The sequence below is a fragment of the Aythya fuligula genome, chromosome 23 (assembly GCF_009819795.1).
Source record: "Aythya fuligula isolate bAytFul2 chromosome 23, bAytFul2.pri, whole genome shotgun sequence".
Lineage (NCBI taxonomy): Eukaryota > Metazoa > Chordata > Aves > Anseriformes > Anatidae > Aythya > Aythya fuligula.
In genome coordinates, this window is record NC_045581.1 from 4406855 (window position 1) to 4425636 (window position 18782).

General features: G+C 53.8%; 1 protein-coding gene across 3 annotated transcripts in view; it reads left to right on the forward strand.

The window, feature by feature from the left end:
- The first annotated feature begins 6882 nt into the window (after window positions 1-6882).
- Window positions 6883-18782, forward strand: part of EPHA10 (EPH receptor A10) — a 36342-nt gene continuing 24442 nt past the window's right edge. For 2 of the 3 annotated variants that reach the window (XM_032202297.1, XM_032202298.1), the window contains exon 1: window positions 9129-9747. In XM_032202297.1, coding sequence (XP_032058188.1) covers window positions 9144-9747 — 604 coding nt within the window. In that variant the 5' untranslated portion in view covers window positions 9129-9143. Of the gene's footprint in view, window positions 6974-7864; window positions 7930-9077; window positions 9748-18782 lie in introns of those variants that run through there. The other variant, XM_032202296.1, reaches the window with a different exon arrangement.

The following is an 18782-nucleotide window of genomic DNA, read 5'->3' on the forward strand; positions in this document are numbered from 1 at the left end:
GTCATTTGCAAAGTGCATTCCCCTCTTCTATCACGGACAAATGGGAAGGACTCGCTCTGCCTGCCCTCTCCGTCACCCTCGGGCTCTGACTGAGGAATAATTGGTGAGTGGCTGGTGGGGACGGCGTTACGGAGCGAGCCCCTGTGTTCCCTTCTTCATCAGCACGTCACGCAGCTCGCATCCCTGATTGCCTGCTGAAGGGCAGCCGAAGCACCGCTCCCCCTGGGGAATCCTCTGGGGCACGCCGTGCTGCGAGCCACTTCAGCACCCGTCTTGTTAAGGGAGGTTTATTTTCCTGTTACTGAGGGCCAAGAAAGTTAGAAAACTTGGTGATTTGAATGGTGATTCAGTGCAGAGACTTAAAAGTGAAAAAGCTGTTCACAAATAGGGGACATGCTGTGGAGCAGGGACACCCAGCCCCTAGAAGCGCTAACGCTTTGGGGTTCCCCATCAGAGGTGGTGCAGCCACAAAGCAGGGAACAGCCTGGCCCGTGGGGCTTTAATTTGGAAAGATTTGGGTTCAAAATTCAGCGCGGTGTTGCTGGAACACGCTGCCTTGTACACGGCAGGACTGGCTCTGTGACTCGTCCGTCTGGCCACGAGTGCTGGCCCACACGCTGCACGGCCCTTGGTAAAACATAAACAGCCCGCTGGGAAATTATTTCCGACGCCACTGCAAATGAAAACCCTAATGACAGCACTTCAAACAGAACTGCTGCAAATCTCTGTAAGTGATTTTAATGAAACCAGCCAGGAATACAAGGAGAGCAAATCAAAGCTAGGACAACTCCTTTGTTCAAATTACATGTAATTGGTATCAAAATTATGATAATGGCTGTTTGCACCATTATACTCGAGGTGTATCATCATTTCCATCACAGACCTCAGCTCTCAGAGGCTCAGACACCTGAGCTCTTTGCCTGAAATGCTGCGTTTCAGCCAGGGCAGGAAAAATAACAAGCAGAGGCTCTGTTTGCACAGAGCAGCCCGTGTGCGCAAAGGCAGCGTGCTGGGGTCCTGCCCTGTGCTCAGCACCACCAGCAAAGCTTCCCCGCAGGGCAGGATGGTGCTGGTCATTGCTGGGGGGGTAAGAGGCTCTCATTCCTTTGCGCTGCACTAATGTTGTGATCAGTTTGGTGGCTGCTGTGAACCCTGGGGATGTGCTGGTCCCATCCCCTGCTTGCTTGGAGTGTTTTGGGGTGCGCCGTGCTGTGCCTGAGGAGGGCAGGGTCTGTCCTGGTGCTGGACCCCCCCCCCAAAACGCAGAGCTGCCTGCCCGTGTGCTGGCTCGGGTTTGCTGGAGCAGCGCTAGGCAGGTGAATGCAAGCCATCATTTTCTCCTAGAAAAAGAAAAAAAAAAAGTGAGTGTTTCTGCTCCGTGCACTGAAGCCCGGTGTCAGCGCCGTGCCAGGATCTGCGTTGCCGTTAGGGACTGGGATGTGACTGGATTTGTGTCACTTGTGTTGTCAGAGATTGATGCGACAGGTGTGACTGCCTGAAACCTCCTCGCAGATAACCGATTTTCTTTGTTTCTTTTTCTTTTTTTATTTTTTTTTCCCTAATCCTTCAAAATCTCCTTTCTGATCTGAGTGACCCGTGCGTGGCTCTCGCCCAGGCGGCCTCTGTGCCGCGGCCTCGTGCTCCGGCTCTGCCGTGCGCCACCGGCACCGAGCAGTCCCCCGGGAGCAGCGCAGGGAGCCTAATTAACTCCAGTAATAAATCTGCAGAATTAGATGGCCCGTCTGCACTCCTCCGGCTTCCTCCTCCGCAGAGCTAATTGCATCAGACAGCTCCTAAAATAGGGTGCTTTCTGCCTCCCGGGGGCGTTGGGGCTGGCCCCACACTCGGAGCAGGAGGAGTGCGGGGTGCTCACTGCTACAGCATCGAGGCACGATGGAGCCCGGAGAGGTGACAACGCCACCCTCTGCCCCGTGTTCCTGCTGGTGTCCCTCTGCCAGGAGGGGAAGGCGACAGGCTCAGCCCTTTGTAAGCAGCAAGGGGAGGAACTGCTCCTGAAAAAATGGCTTGAGCTCACCTTTTGCTTGGCTCTGCGCAGCAAAAAGCCCGTTGTGGCATCCTCCCCACTAGGGCTCGCTCCCTGTGCGTGCACACCGAGCCCAGGGCAGCTTGCCCTGCGGGTGCTGCCACTGACTAGCAGAGCCTGGATCCCTCCTAGCTGGCTCTAATTAATAGCAGGTGGTAATTTGTCTCCAGTTGAGCTGGATTTTAACGTCGACTGGATGCTTGCCCCTAGTGAAAGGCTGGGTTTCGTTGCGTGATGACAGAATGGAGCATTGCTTATATAAGTATGAGGATCTTACGCTGCCCAGAGCTCTGGATTTTCTCAATATATGACAAATCTGAGGCATTAAAAAAAAAATTAGACGCTTACTATATATTTTTTTTTCCGTTATTTTCTAGAGCGCGGATCCCTGTGGGCTGCCTAGAAATCCATTAGCAAGAAATGTAAAGATGTTTAAAGGCGTTTACCCAGATTAGCCGCATTTATGCAGTCAAGGATCTTTTATATGATTACCTTAAAAGCTCAAGAGCTGCTGCAAAACATTTCCAACGCGGGGCTTCTGAAGGGAAGAGCACGCATCTGACAGAAAAATTAAGGCGTTAAAAAAACAAACGAGTTGCTCTGGCTGCTTTTATTTCCAGACAAACAACGTGGAAGGTAGAAAGGAGTTGGTACATATGGAGCCTTTTCCTTTTGCAGCCCACGACGGCAGGCTGTGCGGATCTGACAGTCCTATGGGGCTGAGCTGGGTGCTGGGAGCGGTGCCCGAGCCCTGGGTGCGCCTCCCGAGGGGGTCACCCCTTCAGAGCAGGGTGGCAAAAGGTTTGCTGAAATACGTTTCCGTGACGTGCCCCAAACGGCACGAAATTGCACAAATCTCTTGTTTTCAGCTGGAGGAAAATCCTGTCAAGCGTGGAAGGGGAAGGAGAGGTGCAGAAGCGTCTGTGAAGTTTCTGCCTGCTCCTTCTTGCTTCAAGGGCAGCTCTTACAGCCACATACCGAGGCCTGCGTCCTCCTGGCTCCTTTGTCCTTCCGCATAAAATGTCATTTGTCAGCAAAAGAAACAAAGTTTTGTTTCTCAGCCTAGATCTGGCTGTCCTCCCACTGAGACTTTCAACTCTTTATCTCAGGAATTGATGGTCTCGGATTCTGATGCTCTTTCCTTGGTGTCAGTATTGATTTTTTTTTTTTTTTCCTTTTTTTCTTTTTTCCAGGAGGGTTATTTTCACTGTGGTTTCAGAACCATCCTTCTGCCGCCACTTACAGCAGGTAATAGCTCAGCTCGGGGAATTACACGTTTTCTGGGCCGCGCTGGCCTCAGCTCCTTGCACAAGTTCTCGAGGCAACCTGAAGCCTGGCTGAGCAGGCGGCTCTGCTGTCCCGCTCCTGTCACTGAGGGCTCGTCAGCTCGTCCTGTGGCTGTGGCAGGGCAAGGGAGCAGGGCTGGGACAAGCCTGGTATTCCTCTTTGCTTATAGAAGCCACCCTTGCTATGCTGGTGCTTGAAGAGATGGCTGGTCCCTGGGCAGAGCATCCTTGTCCCTGGCACAGCATCCCTGTCCCCAGGCAGAGCATCCCTGTCCCTCTCCCTGTCCCCAGGCACAGCACCCCTGCCCAGCTCACTGACCTGCTGGGGACGTGTCCCTGGCACTTGCCTGGCATTACAGCTCCCCATTTGGGCTTGGGGGCTGTCCCCAGTCTTAGGCTGTGGCTGATAAGGAATAAATCCGAGTGTCTCAGTTTAAGAAGCTACGCCGTTTCCTTCACCCCAGCAATGGCTTTTAGTCACCCAGTCTTGCCACAGAAAAATTCATGAGATCGTTTCCCCGACACAACATGTTACTTTGAAATCGTAATTAAATACCTCTGGCTGTTCTAATATTAAGCTTTTGTAAGCGCTTGGAATAATATTTCAGAGAGAGGGAAAAGCTTTGTACTCTATTAGCATGATATACTCTTCTCCCAGTGAAGTATCTCGAGCATCAAATCCTCCATACACGTTGGAAATCCTCTTCCCTGTTAGTTTCCTCAATGAACTGAAGGCACACACCTCCCTCGGGTCTCTCGCTGGTAAATGGAGCTGTCCCGAGGGTCTGTATTGATTTGGTGCATGACATTAATACCTTCCAATGTACCAGCAGCGAGATCCTGTGTGTGAATGCTAAATGGGAGGCTGTTGTGCCCCAGAGGCTGGTGAGCAAGATCCCATATATTATGGCATGTGAGTCGTGTGTCATATTAGAGCAATCTAGTTTTAAAGGGCATCTTTCAAGCACAAACTAGCTTTTTCCCACACTTGACTGATCACACAAATAACTGTGATTAAAGGTCAAGTGCCTGGGTTTTTCTATTTTACTCCTTAAAAATTTATATGTGAAAGAAAAACCTCGAAGTTAACATAGCATGAAATTGTTATGCAGTTATGAGGCTTTAACGACAACTAAATATCACTTTTCTTCCTGGGTGGCTGGAAAAACCTCCAGTAATAATGGGTCACTTCTTCCGGTTCCCACTCGAGGAAGATTATAAATAAACCCTGTTGTTTGCTTTCCTGCCCTGTGATGGGATAAAGGGAAAATTTTAATCTGTGAGCTTGTTACCTGACTCCTCTGGGGTGTGCCAGGGGCTGGGCTGTGGGTCTGAGCTGAGCTCTCCCATCGGGAAGGGTGCTGATAAATGGATGGGGGTTTGCTTGCTGCCTGGCTTAACACGGAGGAAATGCAGTGGTTCCTGGTGGGGGGCTGAGAGTTGGAGAGGGCTGGAGACACCTTCTGGCTGCAGGCATCCAGCTGGGCTGCCTGTGTCCCTTTACAGATCCCTACCCCTGGATCTGCTGGGCTAAAGCTAATGCTGCAGCTGCACTGTGGTTGGAAGGGCTGAGCTGGAGTACGTGGGGTCAGTGCTTCGGGGGCAGGAGGGGAGTGCAGGCAGGCATGGAGAGCAAGCAGAAATATTAGAGGTCCATATTGTCAAATCTGATTGTGAATACTCGTTGGGCTTGGAAAATGTTTCCTCCCTTTGTGCAGAATGGCCGCAGCAGCAGCACCTGCCTCTCAACTGGCCAGGAGCCTCTGGTTTCCAGCAGATTTGTTCTCAGACGCAATGCCTCCCACACTTCCCATAAGCAAATGTGCCTTAGGTGATACAAAAATGCCTGGAAAGATGAGATTAACAGAACATGGCCCTCGGGGGTTTGAGCTGGTGCCTAGGTGGCTCAGGATTCCCGATCCTGCAGGGACTTCTGCGTATGGTGAAATTTATTCACACGGGTGGTCTCATTGACTTCAGGAAGAGTGTACTTGGAAGCTGGGGCACAAGGCAAATGAACTGCAATCACCATATCTAATTAATCTAATTATGTAATGTGCAAATCTGAGCCTGATTGGCAGCAGGCTTCAATAGGCTACTTGCTCCCGTAAACTTATGCATGTATGAGGCACTGCAGAACGCAGGCTTTAGTGCCTAACACTTGAAGATGGTTCAGCACAGCAAATTTGTGCCGATACAAGCTGCTGCTCTTCCTGCAGGGCCGTGTCCCCTGCCAGCTTTCCTGCGGGCATTGCCACCGTGCTCCTGTCTCCAGCAGACCTCGCTGCACCTCTCTTTTCATGCCCAACCCAGCCCTCGGCTCTGGCTGCCTCAGCTGGAGCTTCAATATTTTTATTCCCGACCTGCAATGTTTTACATCTGACAGCACATAATCACAGCGCGGGGAACATCCCCCAGGAATAAGTGTTGCTACATAAGCAGGCTTTGGCGGCAGGTTGTACAGCCATCAGCCGGGAGGCTGACGGGCGTTCAGCCTGTCAACGTTTTGCCAGGACCTGCACACCTACAGTTAGCGATAACTGAAGCACGCCGAGTTCCTTCCCTGCCGCAGGTCTGTGAGCACCCACGGGCTGTCTGCAAGCTGCAGCCCAGCGCCGGGTGTGCAGGACCTGCCCTGCCCAGGGCTGTGCTTTCCTGGTGTTCCTTTTTGGCCACTCTGACTTGTACAGCAGCTGCTGGGCTTGGGGGAGCTTGAGATGAAGCTGGAATTGCCTCTCTGATTCCAGCCTGGAGAGGCAGAGCAGAGGCTTGACACGAACATGGTGCTCCCAGGTGCAGGTGAAGGCAGTAGTGAGACCTGTGAGCATTGCTGCAGAGCCCTCACCTTGTCAGGTGCATTTACTAAGAACATAGACGGGGGTGTTGGGGCTAGGGCAGAAGCAGAGATCAGCACAGAGGGACCTGTTGGACACATTGAACTGCAGGTTGCAGCAGGCAGAGGCTGAGAACCCACCCCAGTGTGGTGGGGACAGCGCAGGGCCCCTGTTCGTGCCTGGTGTCTGCAGGTAGATGCATTTGTGCCAGCTGAATCCCGCTGCCTTCTCCTGTCCCTGTGGTCATGCAGTGCCCGCTGCATGGGGTCGAGCAGGGCAGACCCTCCCGAAATGGGAACAGGACATGCAGGAGGCAAACCTCATCCAGAGGAGAGCCTGTGGCACAGTTAATTAGGGCTGTGACCGCAAGACCACCACATCTCAGCTCCAGCAAGGGCTGTGCATGCCCCAGCAGCCCCATGGGGAGCCAACCCCGACCCGTGGCAGCAGGGACAGGCGCCCCAAAGCCCCACCGGGGCCCCTCCCGGCCCTAAAGCCCCCTGGAGCAACCTCCCTGCCGTCAGTAGGCTTCAGAGTGAACACCACCTCCCTCCTCCTACTGCCCGCTCTGGCCCCGCCCTTCCTTCCCATTGGCCGCTAGCTCCTCGAGGCCCCTCCCCCGCGCCGGTTGGCGAAGGGGATTGGCGGAGAGGGCCCGGGGCGGAGCTCGGCGGCCGGAGCGCGGCGGCGGCGCGGGGCGCACGGAGTCGGCGGCGCCATGGCCAGGGCGCACGGCGGCGGCGGCTTCCCCCGGGCGCTGCCGCTGCTGCTGCTGCTGCCGGTGCTGCCCCGCGCCGCCGCCGAGCAGGGTGAGCCGGGCGGGGGGCGGGCGCGACCCCCGGTACCCCTCCGGTATCCCTCGGTCGCGTCCCGGTGCCCCGTACCCCGGTGGCTGCAGCGCCCGGTGCCACCGCGGCTCGGTGCCGGGTGCCGGTGGCGCTCCGTGGGTTTCTCTCTAATCCCGGCGCAGCCCCCGGTGATGAGCGGGGAGCATTCGGGAGCCCTCCGGAGGAACGGGGGGGCACGGGGCATCGCGGGGAGGGTGGAGAGCTGGGTTGGGATGCGGGAGGCAGCGACCGGAGCGCGGAGGAATGAGGGGTTGGGGAGGCGCTGCAGGGCGCACGGGCTCGGGGCGCATCTCCCCGGTGCGCCTCACCTGGGGTCGGTGCACAGCCGGGCTGTGGTGGTCCCCGCTCTCACGGCGCTCTTGCAGGGGACTGGGGGTGCCACCGAAAGTCCCCGACGTGCAGCCTCTCGCCGCCGGCAGTGCGGGTACCGAGTGGCCCCGCTGGTGGAACGACCGGCGGAGGATGCGGGTGGCGCCCAGCGTGGTGGAGCCGGGGCAGGGCACAACTTGCCGGGCAGGGAGCGATTCTGCTCGCTGCCTGTGGGAAGCTGACGGAACTCTGACTTCAGGGGAAATGCATCCTCACGTCACACAGAGGACTGGCTGTTCTGTGATTTATTGAGAAGCTAGGGCGCAGGCTTTCAAGGAAATTTGGGACTCAAAAGTGCCATCGGTACCTGCTGGGACTGGGCTCCGGGATGACCCCACTCCAAGCTGGTTGCACATCCCCCAGCCCCGGCTCTACCCCAGCCCCGCAGTGCCAGTCCTGGTCAGGAGCTGTCCACGGGGTGGGATTTTTGCAGGGCGTCACGCGTGGGTGAGCTGGCTTGTTAACGTGTTGTCCTCCCTGCAGTTGTCCTGCTGGACTCGAAGGAATCACAAGCGGAGCTGGGCTGGACCTCGCACCCATCCAACGGGGTAAGAGTGGGGTGCTGGTGTGGTGGGGCTGGAGAGGGGCTGTTCGTGGCTGCCTGGCAGCAGTCAGTGCTTTTTGGGTGAGCACCGGCTTGTGGAGGGGGTCTGAGAGCCAGAGGCCAGGTATTGGTTGTGTTAATGGTGCAGCGCCTCCCCAGAACGCATCTTAAGCTCTTGTGATAAGCAAATAAACGCCAGCCAGTGAAGCCTGTGTGGTGTGGTTTGTGCCCCAGCTTGATTTGTTGGGATCTCGCTGTGCTTGGATGTGCTGGGACAGGGATGGGATCGTTGGGATCCTGCATCGCACCGGGGCTGCGTGATCTGCTCCCTTCTGTGCTGCCAGGGTTGGTCTCTGGCTGCTTTTGGCAGAGAATGGCAGGAAAGCCCGAGTTGTGTTCCTCGCTGCTTCAGGTTTATTTTCCAGAAAGGAAGCAAAGCATTTAGGGTGGATGGCAATACATCCTGGAGTCATCTGCGTTCCCCAGCTGTTAGTCTGCAGAAGAAACTCTGTTTTGGGTGCGTTTGGCAATCTGGCATAAATCTACCCCCAGAAAGAATTGCTTTGGGAAGTTGCCAGGTCATCCTTGAGACTGTGAGGTTTGAATCATCGCTTTGCTAATCAGAATCTCTGCTGGTAACTTTGGGGAAAACCGTTGGTGCTCGGCAGGCAGAGGATTTGTCCTGTTCCAGCTAAAACTTTGCATGACAGAAGCTGCTGCTGGTCAAGGTGCTTGTCCTTGGGCTGTGGCACAACTGCCCTTGCATGCTCTGGGCTGTTTTTGCCTTCCCTGGGTGGCTCAGCACCCAGATGAGCTGCTGCTGCGTCCTGCTGTGCTGATGTGTGACCCTGGGGACGGAAAATCCCAGGCATATGGGGGGACGCTGGCCTCCTGTGGGCTGGTCAGCAGCTGATGTTTGCTCTCATGCTGGCCCTGGGTTGTTTGTTGATGGATGTCTGTGTTGGGTGGTCCTGCAGCACAGCTCGTGCTCTTGGAGGATCGGGCACTTCAAGTGTCTGTGCTGTCATGGCCGGGTAGGTGGAGAGGCTTTTGGTGGTGGTATTTATAGCGATGGCTGTGTTTCTGCTTGGGCGGCTGGCTCTCGCTGACGGCAGCCCCTGGGCTCTCACCGCCTTTGTGCTCTTTCCACAGTGGGAAGAAATCAGCGGGGTGGATGAGAACTACAAGCCGATCCGCACCTACCAGGTCTGCAACGTCATGGAGCCCAACCAGAACAACTGGCTGCAGACGGGCTGGATCGCCAGGCGCGATGGCCAGAGGATCTTCATCGAGCTGAAGTTCACCCTGCGGGACTGCAACAGCATCCCGGGCGTGATGGGCACCTGCAAGGAGACCTTCAATCTGTATTACGTCGAGTCCGACTCCGACCTGGGCCGTAACATCCACGAGAGCAAGCACACGAAGATCGACACCATCGCTGCGGACGAGAGCTTCACGCAGGGGGACCTGGGCGAGCGGAAGATGAAGCTGAACACGGAGCTGCGAGAGATCGGCCACCTGAGCAAGCAAGGCTTCCACCTGGGCTTCCAGGACGTGGGCGCCTGCGTGGCTCTGGTCTCCGTGCGGGTCTATTACAAGAAGTGCCTCGCCACCCTGCAGAACCTGGCGCTCTTTCCGGACACGGTGGCAGAGGCGGCCTTCGCCACGCTGGTGGAAGTTAAAGGAGCTTGCGTGGAGCACGCCCAGGTGGACGTGGATAACCCCCCGCGGATGCACTGCAGCGCCGAGGGAGAGTGGCTGGTCCCCATCGGGAAGTGCCTGTGCAGCCCCGGCTTCGAGGAGAGGGACGGGAGGTGCAGAGGTAACGTGGCCGTTCGCATCCTTTTGCAGCCCGTGGCTGTGCTGTGCCCGTGTGCTGGGTGCTGAGCACGGCTCGGAGTGGTGGCTGCGCCCTTGCTCGGCGATGTTGTTCATTTAGCTAATTGGGAGTCTGCTGCTAACAGGCTGAGCTTTGTCTGAAGGTGGCAGCTGGGGGTGTGGGGGGTGTTGCTGGTGGCTGGAGCGTGGTGTTGGCCGGGTGGATGTGCCGGCGCTCGGAATGCCATCAGGCGTTTCCCAGAGCTTTATTGGTAGCTGTAAAATTACTTGATCCCGTTAACAGCCCCACAGCAGTGCTTTTAGACGCAGCTTAATCATGTGGTGGCTTTACAGCTCACGAGGTCGCCTTTAATGACAGCTGTAAAAGATCTGACCCCTGCCATCACAGGGGGCTCTCTAGCGGTGCTGTGAGGGTTTGGGTCTGGCTTTCCAAGGCAGGCAGGAGCTGGGTGTGATTCTGGCCGTGGGATGTGGGGTATGTGCCTGTGGGGGCAAGGGGTGCGTGCAGATTGAGGCCTCCTCCTGCTGATGCCCTCCTGAGGAACACCTGGGGCCTGTACGGAGGGACTGGTGTGACTGGGACCGCTTTGACTGTACTGGTGTGAATATGTTTTGGGTGGAGAAGCCCACTCTGGTGTCTCGAATCTGTTGGCTGGGTCTGTGGCCTCTGGAGAAGCTGCTCAGAGCCTGCAGTCTCGCAGCACCATGGCTGGAGATGGATGAAATGTGGGTAAATATGGCCCAGACAGGTACTGGGTGCTTTGGGTCTGTGGTAGGGGAGCGAGCTTTGCTGGAGGAACCCGATCTGCTTTTACAGAGCTGGGTGAGGCTGTGGAGGTGTCAGCGGTGCCCTCTGTGCCCCTTCCCCCTGACCCCAGCAAGGCTTTTACTGCCCCACTAGTGGCTTTTCGCTCGGTGCCCTCCTTTAAAAGACCTTATTAAAACTATCGAATTGAAATCTCGGCATTGTTCATTGCTTCAGTGGCTGCATGGCAGCTCGCCACGCTTTCCCCATCTGTTTGGAGTGGGAATTTACATAGTGAGTCCCAGAAGGCTTTTGCTAATGTTTCAGGTTTCTCTGTGTTGAGTTTAAATAATTCATATTCTCCAAGGAAAAATATTTGAAGTAATTTAATGGACATAATTAAGTTTTTCCCCCCTCTCACAGAAAGCAGGTCATTAGTCACTCTCAGTGGAGCAGTGTCTGATGTCTGGTCAAATATCAGAAAATAAGTTTCTAAGAGTTGAAAGTTTTTTATGCGTGTGTGTATGTGTCTTTATTTTATTTTTTTTTTAAGCTGTGCATTAGCACGGCACTAAGTGAGTAACTTGAAAAGCTTTCTGATGAAAGCATCCCAGGCTGCAGAAATTCCCCAACAAGGACAGAAGCCCTTGAGCTGGAGGTGGAGAAATGCAGTGGGTGTCGGAGGATGCTCGAGCAATCGGGCGATGCACAGCAAGACTGGCTCTTCTGCCGTGGTCCGTAAGAGGGCTGTGCTGGGAGCGAGCCCGATGCATCCTCTTGTGGTCTCTGCCGTGATTCTTGCAGCAAGAGAGCATGGTGCAGCTCACCGGGTCTGAATCCGAAGGAAATAGGATGGCAGGAGTGGATGAGGCAGGTGCCCTGCTGTGCTCCTGCTCCAGGACCACGGGTGTGCACTGGTGATCTCCGTAAGGACAGGGCAATGCCATGAGGCGGTGCAGGTCGTGTTAACGGGGTAAATTCCACTCTGGGGGCCTTTGGCCAGTTTGAATCCTCACCAAACTGGTCAATGTGGCTGAGCACATGCAGCTACAGAAGCCCTGGGTGTAATGAGGGTGATGGGGATGAATGGTGGTGAGAGGAAGGGTCGCAGGCAGGGCTGGGCTGAGGGTTGAGCTTTGTGGCAGAAGCAGAGCTGAAAGATGAGGCCGGGGAAGTGCAGGGTTTCTCTGTGAGGAAGCATTAGCTTTATTTCCTGCTGAACTCAGGAATCCACGTTTGAATGAAATCCCAAAGCTCCTTGTACTGGTGATTTAGGTGCTGAAATCATCTTGCTGCCGAGAGAACATTTGTATCCTCACGCTGAAATTAGGGGAGATGAAAAAAGACTAATAGGATTTATGGCAGTGCTAATTACTGCTGCAATAAAGCCAAGCCTTTTTACTGTCCATCTTCCTATATAACACCATTTCTCTGAAGAAATCCCGGAGTACCTGACAGGCTTTCCTGGGTTTGCACATTTCTGATGAATCATTTCGGTGATCATTGAAATGCAGCCGTCTCTAGGGTGGAAGCGAGCAGCTTTAGCATCTGTTTAACATCTACGCTCAAATAAGAGGAGAGGTTCTGTCACTGTAAATACATTTAAACTGCTTTTCTTGTCTAATATATATCTATAGCCAGCTGCTGGCCTGTGCTCCCTCTGATCTTAAAACCTATTTCCAGCAGATGCGCGGTGGGCAGGTGGAAGGTCCCGCTGCACTGTGGACGATCATCTGTCCATCCCTATTTCGTTTGTAGTTGGCTTCTCGGCGTTGATGTCTTTTACCCTTAATTTTGCCAGGCATGATCCGCAGCCCCTTCATGCCATTTGCTTTGCAGGGTATTGCAATAGCTTCTGTAAATGAAACGGTGATGCGGGAGGATCTGCCTGATGTTTGCTGCGAAGTTGTCTTTTGTGCTTCATCTCTTCCACCCGATCCCTCGTAATTTCTGCAAGGAGAATTTCAACAAAGCCCAAGGTTAATATTTACCAGCCAGTTTTGTTGCAAATGAGACAGCCTCAACCAGACGTTGAATTAATATGATGGAGACCGGTTCCAAAAATAGCTGTCAGCCACTCTTCTTTGACAGAGATGTGAATTCGGGCTGTAGTTAGGTCTCCTCAATTTATTTCCCTCTGCTTTTGATGGGAGTGGCAGGAGCTGGCGCTGTGCTGCTGGGGCAGCCCGTGCCGGTGTCTCAGCCTGTAGCCGGCTGCGTCCCATCTGTGCAGGGCTGATCTTACAGAAGCTGATTTTAGGGAGAAAATAGTTGCTAGAGCTTTGTTGGGATTTTAAAAATAGGGTTTCAAGTGATTTTGGTGTGGGTAGAAGGGGCAGGTTGGGTGCCTCCTGCACAGCTTGTGATGCTTCCCCAGTGTGCAGGGACCATCCTTGGTTCATTTGTCCCTTGTATGTGTGTGAAGGATTTTGGGGCTTTGCAGGGTGAGCAGCTGGCACTGCTGTCTTGAAACAGAGGGATGAGGTGGAAGGCACAGGGGGGCAGTCGTTAGAAGAAAGCAGCCTTTGCTCGTGGTTGTAGGAAATGTAACGCACGCTGGACGCTGAGCAGCTGCAGTGAGCTTGGGGGAATTCATCAGAAACTGCCCGAAAAGAGCCCAGGGAGCATTGCCGGGCAGAGCAGTGCCTCTGCCCCACGGCCACATCCGTCCTCCTCGAAATTGGCTAAGGCAGGACGTTTTTCTGCAAAACCTAAGATAGCAGTAAAAGTCCTTGATTTGTATTTTCCAAAGGGAAGCGCTAAAATAGGGCAAGTGTTTGCTGTTTTAAAAGAGCCGTCTCTCCGCTTGGGTCCCCTTGGACCTCCCCTTCTACTCCTTGCCTTTGCGCTGCTGAGCATCACAGGCTGAAGGTGGAGAGCGTGATGGCTCTGAGGTGGGAGCCGTTTGCTTTACAGAGGTCTCCTGAGACGTCCGTGAAGAGCCTTTGATACCCGGCCGCTTGTGCTGGACGGAGGCACTTGTCTCGCCCTTCTTTGGGAGTGGAAATGAAACCGTGCAGTCCTTGTGTCCGCTGCGAGGTGGGGATGCAGAGAGAGGCAGCACCGAAGGCGGGAGCTGGGGCTGCATCATCGGAGGAGCGTCTGCTTGCAGCCCCAGGACCGTGCCATGCCTCTGGGAGCTGCTGTGCCCTGGGGGCAGCTCCTGCCCAGGGAGCAGCTCTGCCTCGGCTGCCACCCTGCTGCCGGGCTCATTCGGTGCCTCCTGGACACGTGCGTTCCTCATACTGATGAAATGCAGACATCAATTTAAAATAAAAAAAAAAAAAAAAGGAAACACAAGTGACCCGTCCCTGAGAGCTACAGCTACCATTTTTCTCATGGTGACAGCACTGAGAGCGAGGCTGGTGTCCTTGTGGGTCTCAGGGCCCGTGTGCTCACCTTGCGTGTTGCACGTCGGCAGCTCTGCTGCATGGGGCTGGTGGTCAGCGAGGCGATGCTCCTGCTGCAGGTGCCTGGGGAGAGCCTCGGGCTGGAATTGCAGAGCGTTGAGTGCATTAATCCAACTGCGAGTCCTTCGTCTTACTCCAGAAATGGGCCATGTGAATTTGTCTGGTGGTAGAGGACGATGATGGAAAGCACCTGAAGATGGCATGAGCTGGAGACTTCCTGAGCAGGGGTTTTCTGCTTCGCGAAGAAGTTTTTTTTTTGGAAAATGAGAGCTCTGCTAATAAATAAATGCCAGCTGGAAGCACTACAGGCATTCAAATGCCAAATAGGAACCAAAAATGACCCCTCCAGTGGTAGGAACAGAAGCAGCACATGTAGGCTGTTGGGATGAGGGGAGACTACGCCAGCTACAGCTGTGGGGAACCTCTTTGTCTTCCCTTGTGTACTATTTCCCCTGAAGTACTGCCTTGCTGGGGAAATTGAGGTCCCTGCATCCTTCTTCCTGGCTGAACGTGCGGGTGTTTGGTGTTCCACATCCCCAGAAGAGGTGCAGGGCTCACAGGTCCCTATGAGCTGTGAGTCCTTCAGGGCATGTGATCAATGATGCGGCCCTACTCTTGCATCTTTTTATGCACCTGCTGGTGTAAAAAGGGATCCAGGCTCTGGCACAGCACAGCACATAACGTGCATGTTTCCCAGCCCACGTCTGTGTGCTCTGCCTGGCCAGGGCTCGCTCCTGCTGAGCAAAAGCTTGGGGTGGGAGTGGGAAGTGGTGCTGGTAAAGTGTCATCCCCCTGTTGTGCATATCCCGTCAAAACATCGTGCCTCTACAGTGTCTTCAGTTGGAAAATAAGTAGTTTGATTGAGAATTAAAGAGATTTAGGATAAAAAATTGCAATACTCTGCTATTTAGTACAAAGATACCTCCTGAAGCCTGAGGTCTGCTTTTCCATTTAAGTACAAAAAAAGATGGATCCAAATGCACAGCGCTTGGGGCTCTTGATTTGTTTCATCTTTTATACATTAGCTTACAAACCTGCGTGTGCTCCTGGAGTTTATTTTATCCTCTGACTGATGCCAGGGTATTATGCATAATAAATTTCTTTTTTCTCCTGGGACTCCGCAGCGAGCACTAGGCTTTGCTTCCATCCTTCACAGCCACGTGCTGCTCGCGGGACGGAGCTGAAGCTCAGATTTAGCGGCGCTCATCGGGGCTGGAGCTGGGTGCACCGTGGCCGTGCTGGTGGAAATGGATGTGAAACGAGGGCAGTGCATCAAGAAGGGGTTGAGGGAGTAAAACCGAGGGAGTAAATGCTGCTGAAGGAGGAGTTGGGGAGGAAATTTACGCTTCGGTTTCCTCCCTGAATTATGGTTTGGCTTTCACCTTCTGGGTCTTGGGTTGTAGCAGAGCACGGCTGGAGCAAAGTGACCATTTGTAAGGTGTGGAGAGCGTGGTGCTGAATGAGTTTGGAATATCCGCCTCCCTGCAGCCATTAGCAGCCTCCGGGGAAGCTGTGATGCCTTATGGTAGACGCCGCTTCCCATCAGTTGTGCAGATGAAACGCCCATGTAAAATATGCTTTCTCTTTTTGGAGTAATGATCAAGCTTGGAGATATTTATTATTCTGGATTGAATGTTATATTGCTGTATTATAGTGTGTCTGAAATAATTATGGCTATGGAAATTGTGGCAGAGCCAGACACAAATTACTCTATGACACTTAATTTTAGAGCAAACTACTCAGAAAATTACAAGCATCACAATTCGTTTGCGGGATTCTTGTCAGGCCTAAGGTTATAGATACCTGGCTGCTGGATGGACACCCACTATTTGGTTGAAATACAGAGGGAAACCTGTCTTGCCCACGGCGAAGGGAGCTGTGCATGGGTTGAAGCCCTTGGCAGGAGTGGGGTGCGTTGGACACGCGGGTCGGCCAGCCCTCGGCAGGGGAGTAATTTGGGAGGTGCAGCAGGGAACTGGGAAAGACAACAGTAAATTGCACTTGGCTCAGTGGATGTGCCTGCCTTAGCGTGTCCTTGAGGAAAATTCCTGCATAAATAGCGATGAGTTTCTCTCCAGTGCTGCTGTGGCACTGAATTCGAGCGAGTGTATTCTTGGTGCTGAATGAATTTTGATATTTCAGGCCTGCCTTGCTAAATATACTTGGGTATTTAATTTTCCTCTAGACTAAATCACTGAATTTAATTTCAGCTATTAAGAGCTCATTGTTGGAGACGCACAAAGATCTAGCCTCTGGACATAGGTTTTCATTTCAGTACTTCTCAAATTATTTAACAAGAGCTAAAATTATAGAGTAGTGTTGTCCTAAAGGTTTCAGGGATGCTGGAAGTGCGTTGGACTGAAGGCTGCTGAGCAGTATTATTGAAAAACGGTTATTAAAGAAAAAAATCAGCAGAAAAACTGCCTTTGAATACTCTTCAGACTGGCACGGCCTGGAATACCCATCCTGGTAGGTAGGGCACCAAGATGAGAGGAGCGGGGACCTGATCCGGTGCTCGTATCGATCTCTCCCTCCCGCTGACTCCGTCCCTCCTGCCCAGGCAAGGAGATTGGACAAGATTTCTTTCCCTTCCTCACAGTGGGGCTCTGTAACGGTATCGCTCGCCGCCTGCACAGTATTGATTACAGTTTTTGCAATAAGACGAGGCAAGATTGCAAACCCAGCATGTACGGGGAAGGCAGGAGCCTCTCTGTTACCCGAGGCCACGTGTTGACAAGGCTTTCAGCAGCTCAATATACCGCTGGAACTTCACCCCGGCGCTGTCTTTTGCACAAGGTGCCCTGTCTGCTTTGGGGCAACTTGTCCTTGTCTGCGTGCGCTCCTTGACAGCCGTCCTTCCAGGGCATCAGCATGGATGCTGAGCTTTTTTTTTTTTTTGGGGGGGGGAGGGAGAGAAAAAGAAGCAATTGTGAAGCACCGGAGAATGATGCTGCAGTGCTCAGGGAAACCAGCCCTCTGAGATGGGAAAGGCTCCGAAGTCTGTGTCTGGGGTTTAATTTAATTACATGCTGTATGCAGGGAATGTTTGTTTGTTTGTTTGTTTGAAGCCTGCTGCTTGATAATTGCATTAGCTGCACCCTCATCCTTGTGTTTTGCGAAACGCTGAATAACAGCACTCTCTTCTCCACGCTGTTAGTGATTTTATGGAGTTCAGCGCAGCATCGTCTTGGTTATCTCTTCCAGGCTGAGCTGCCCTGCTCTTCTAGGGCCCAGCTCCCACCTTTTGGCTTTTAGGGTCCCTTGGGTTGAGCGGATTTGCTGCCAGAGCTTACAGCAGCCGTCGTCTCCCTAGGGTGACGGTGGGCAGGGTGCAGGCTGGCATCGTCTCGCATCTTGCGCCCGCCCTTGCTGCACACCCAGCTGCCGGATCACCTCGTAAAGAAAGCACGAGAAATGATGTGCTCACCTGAGCAGAAAAAACAGCTCAGCGGAGGCTGAGTGCTCGGGCTGCTGCCTGACTTTCCTTCGCCCTCCTGGAGAAGGTTCCCGGTGTCGATTCCTTGGTACTGAGAGCCCGAGGGGTGTTCCCGGCTGGTGTCTTCCCTGCCAAAAAGTTTGCAGAAGACCCAAAAGTCAGCCCCGAGGATGGGAACTGCTGTTGAGGCTGCCGAGAAGTGGACAACCGCCTGCGTGGCCAAATCCTGCTGCTGGTGGGGTGGGATGGGTGGGCACTGAGTGTGTGGGTGCTGCTGGGGGGTGTTGGGGCAGCTTGATTAGCAGCAAGGGTCCCATGGATGCATGGGGGCACCCAGCCCCTCTGCTCCAGCCCCAGGAGGGGCGAGCAGGTGCTGTGGACCCCGTGCAGAAGCTTTTGGGTCACCCAGAGGTTCCCCTGGGTGTTGAGCCCCGGGGTGCCTGGGGCATGCGGGCATCTTTTGCACAAAGCCTCTCCCTGTCACTCCTGCTGTGCTGACATAAAGAGCATCTCCGCTGACGTCTCGATGAAATGTTTGGAACATAATAACCAGTGACTTGCTCGGCTTGATAATGGAATTAAGACGGATGGGGGCTGGATGTGCCAGCCTGGTCCGGAGGGGGGGCGGGTCAGCCTGGCAATAGCTCCTGTGAGAAATGGCAGTGAGGACAGTTTCATATTTTATATGACTGGTGATCGCAGAAAGTGAGTCTGTACAGACAGGAGGGATGGATACGGACGCAGGCTCGGCGTGTGCTGGTTGCTGGCAACCTGCATCATGAGCAGAGGGTGCTCCTTGGTGCTCGGGAAGGGCTTGTCCGTACCTTAATGTGTGTTAATCACAGGGACGGGCACATTTCTTCTTGGTCCTCCTGGAAATAATGTCTGTGTGCACCATCTGCACAGAGAGCTGCATTTCCACACCAAGGGGAGTGGATTTTTTAGCTTTTGCCCTCACTGCGGCGCAGAGCCGCTCTGTTGGGGTGTCCTCGTGTTTCAGCCCTGCAGGGGAAGTGATTCTGGATGTGCTGTTAATATTTCTCATGGGACAGGATTTGTAAAACCCGACTACAGCGTTGGAAGAAAAACCTCTGGGAAAAGCAAGCCCTGAGGGCTGAAAAGATTGTAGTGAAGGTGTGAGGGGAGGTGAGAACGCAGAGGGGCTGGGAGGAGGTGCTCCAGAGCTTGTCTCCTTGTGATCTTTGCAAGGGCTGCCAGGGTAGGAAAGGAAATCCTCAAAAGAGCAGTGACAGAACTGTGCTGCCAGGAGGAGTGGAGACCCTTATAAGTAACACGCAGAGTTTTGTGTTATATTTTTTCCTGTCCTATTTTGATGGTTGCAAGGCGACGTTTAACCACTGTCGGATGCAAACCAAACGGCTCAGGAAGCGCTGGTCCTCCGAGTTGGTCGCTCTCTGGGGGGAAAC